The sequence below is a fragment of the Chaetura pelagica genome, unplaced genomic scaffold (assembly GCF_000747805.2).
Source record: "Chaetura pelagica isolate M959 unplaced genomic scaffold, ChaPel_1.0 scaffold123, whole genome shotgun sequence".
Taxonomy (NCBI): Eukaryota; Metazoa; Chordata; class Aves; order Apodiformes; family Apodidae; genus Chaetura; species Chaetura pelagica.
In genome coordinates this window covers 11,188,241-11,191,370 of record NW_009953295.1, presented here as the reverse complement: position 1 = coordinate 11,191,370, position 3,130 = coordinate 11,188,241, and the positions used below count along the sequence as shown (strand labels likewise).

At 46.7% G+C, this 3,130-nt stretch overlaps 1 protein-coding gene across 1 annotated transcript in view; it reads left to right on the top strand.

Annotated features, from left to right (window-relative positions):
• The first annotated feature begins 1,538 nt into the window (after positions 1–1,538).
• Positions 1,539–3,130, top strand: part of PCCA (propionyl CoA carboxylase, alpha polypeptide) — a 321,407-nt gene continuing 319,815 nt past the window's right edge. Inside the window, exons 1-2 of the mRNA XM_009997976.1 lie at positions 1,539–1,635; positions 1,915–2,062. Coding sequence (XP_009996278.1) covers positions 1,539–1,635; positions 1,915–2,062 — 245 coding nt within the window. The remainder of the gene's footprint in view (positions 1,636–1,914; positions 2,063–3,130) is intronic.

Here is a 3,130-nt window from a genome sequence, read left to right as displayed (position 1 = left end):
GGAGCAATTTTCCTTCCAACTTGTTTTGTTGTTTTTTTTCCCTCCCCCTTCTTCTTCCTAAAGCACTAATTCCTCCGTGTGGGCAAACAGCCATTCTCCTTTGATTCTTAGTCACAGCCCCTAGATTAAATCCCGGTTTTAATGAGAGCGTGGCTGCGGCCGCATTAGGTGATGATAGTTATGAAGACGATCTGACCTGTTTTGATGAAGACGATCTGACCTGTAGGGAGAGAGGGAAAGGTCAGCCACATGCAGTGGCCAGATTTCTCCTCGTTCCCGGCACATGCTGCTACAATATTGATCCGTGGAGAAAGATAAACATAAAAGCTGGATCCTATGTCCTGAATACTAATGAACGTGGCTTCCAGATTTTAATTGTTAACTTCTTATTTCCACCGTCCACATAGGCTGACCTCTCTAGAACTATTCTTTCCAGATGTATTTGATTTTGGTTTGGTTTTCTTCGGACATTTTAAAATCTTGTTTTGTTGGGGTTTTTTATTCCAACCACTGAATCTGCCTCCCGTTGGAAATCTTTCCACCAAGTTACTTTCCCCAGCAGCCCAGGCGCAACGCCCCGAAAGCCACCGCCCGCATCTCGTTTCCATGAGACGGAGCAGGGAAGGCAAACGCCGGACCCGACGCTGCTGAAAACGGGGAACGCTCGCCTGAAATGCAGTATCTCGACCTGGGATCCACCTTTCGGATTTCTGCTTCATTACTCACTCCATTCCTTTGCCGCTTTAACGCTGCAGATGACACCGGAGTTGTTGGAGGGGCTGGTTTGGGTTTTTACTATTATTTTTTATTTTTCTTTTCCTCTGCCGAATCGTTTGGCATAACCAGCAGTCAAGCTGGAAGGGAGCTCCCTCTTCAAAGCCTCCCAGTTCCCCAACTGTTCCTAGACTAGAAACACCTACGATAAGCAAGGAGAGATGGAAAAACGCCGTTGTCTCGAGGAGAGAGGCGTTGCAGAGGCGCTTCCCTCTTGCCCGTGCAGAGCAGCCCGGTCACGCAGCCGGAGGACGCTCTTTTCGGAGGGTTTTCACCGAGATGGTAGATGGCTCAGGACCACTCCCTGCCCCGGCTGCCTCTTGCAATTTTATTTATTTATTTATTTAATTTTTTTGCCCTTCGAGATGGTCAAAATTAGCTTTAGATCGGATAAAGCAGTCAATGAAATAGCTGTCCCTGAACGCGCAATTTTTCTTTTCCTCTGCCGAATCGTTTGGCATAACCAGCAGTCAAGCTGGAAGGGAGCTCCCTCTTCAAAGCCTCCCAGTTCCCCAACTGTTCCTAGACTAGAAACACCTACGATAAGCAAGGAGAGATGGAAAAACGCCGTTGTCTCGAGGAGAGAGGCGTTGCAGAGGCGCTTCCCTCTTGCCCGTGCAGAGCAGCCCGGTCACGCAGCCGGAGGACGCTCTTTTCGGAGGGTTTTCACCGAGATGGTAGATGGCTCAGGACCACTCCCTGCCCCGGCTGCCTCTTGCAATTTTATTTATTTATTTATTTATTTATTTATTTTGCCCTTCGAGATGGTCAAAATTAGCTTTAGATCGGATAAAGCAGTCAATGAAATAGCTGTCCCTGAACGCGCAGTTCAAGTTTCTGCTGCTTCGCGGAAGACCTATAGTAAGCACTATTGACTATATAGCGGCAATTAACTATATCACACTGACATTCAAGAAAATTAGGGAGATATTAAACTCCTGATTCCCGTCATTACAAATAATTTTCATGAACAGAACTTCTAAAACATTTTTTCCCCCCTCCCTTACACTCTCCAGTCTATTTTTTAACCTCTGAGTGATTTACTACGCAAGTAATTTTAGAGGATACAGTTTACAGCTTGAGTTATTAGACTGAACACCTCTGACTGACACCACAACACCTTTTTTTTTCTGCCTGCAGCTGTGAGTCACAACCCTATTTTCATACCAAACTGCTGCACATTCCTCTACAATATAGACTTCCTTCTTGCAAAGATCAAACATGATCTAGCCAACGTGTTTATTCTGAAATTCAGCAAAATTAAAACTAAGCCTGGACTTAAAGAAAAGTAAATGCATGATTTCTTCCCCTGCTGTCCCTCCTAATAAATAAAATAAGGATGGAACGGTGTAGACGGCTCCAATAAAATAATACAGTGACGGAGCCAAAACAGTTGATTTCGACTGGGACAGGAACGAATCCTTCTGTTTGCTGTTATTTATGTATGTATTATTGTGGCTATGGTTTTAATTATATGTGGGAATGTCAGGCCAAGATGCTGTAACCGTAGCTCGGCTTTAACACACTTTTCCTATTTGTTTAGTGTCGGAGCTACAAGGCTAGAACAGGCACTACAAGGAAAATGGTTTCAATATTTTTGTTTAAGAGCTTACAACAGGGAATCCCGGAATTACAGGAAAACCTGCAGGCCTGCTCCGTGGAGGTGCCCGGCAGGACCAGGCAGATTTCGTGCTCCCCACCATGTTTCGGGGTGCGGAGAGGGAAGGCAGAGGGTTTAATGAGGGAGCAAGAGTTCCCCGGAGTCAGAGAACTGGGGTTTTAAAAGCCTCCTTGCTGCTCAGCGGCACATGCACTGGGATAGTTTTTCATTTTTTGAGTAGGGTAAAGGTACATTTAATCTCCCCTCCTCCCGGTAACCTGCTGTCTACTCTTCCAGTGACCCCGCTTGGATTTGAGAGTGGGGACTTTGCTGCAAGCCCTTCTTGTTCCATCCCTTGACCTTTCTTTTGCCCCTGGGTAGGGTACCCTGTCGAGCTCGTGTTCCCCATCATTTGCCCCCACCCTTCGGAGTCTCCCTGCATCATCGGGGGAATGGGTGAGGCAGGGGGAGCGGGACATACCTGCCCTCATGTATTTATTTCTGGTACGCATACAGCCCAAAAGAAAAAAAATAATAATAATAAAAAATAATATATATATAACGAAGAAAAAAATAAAGAAATCAACCCCCCCCCACGAAAACCCAAGTGAAGAGTCATTCGCTTTAGGAAGCAGCTCAAATAACACCTCCTCTCGTGCCTCCAAATTATCCCCCAGCCACCCGGCTCCGAAGCCGCGGGGCTGCGGTTGCGCGGCGATGGGGGAGCAGGACCAGCTCCTGCCAGGCGGGGCCACC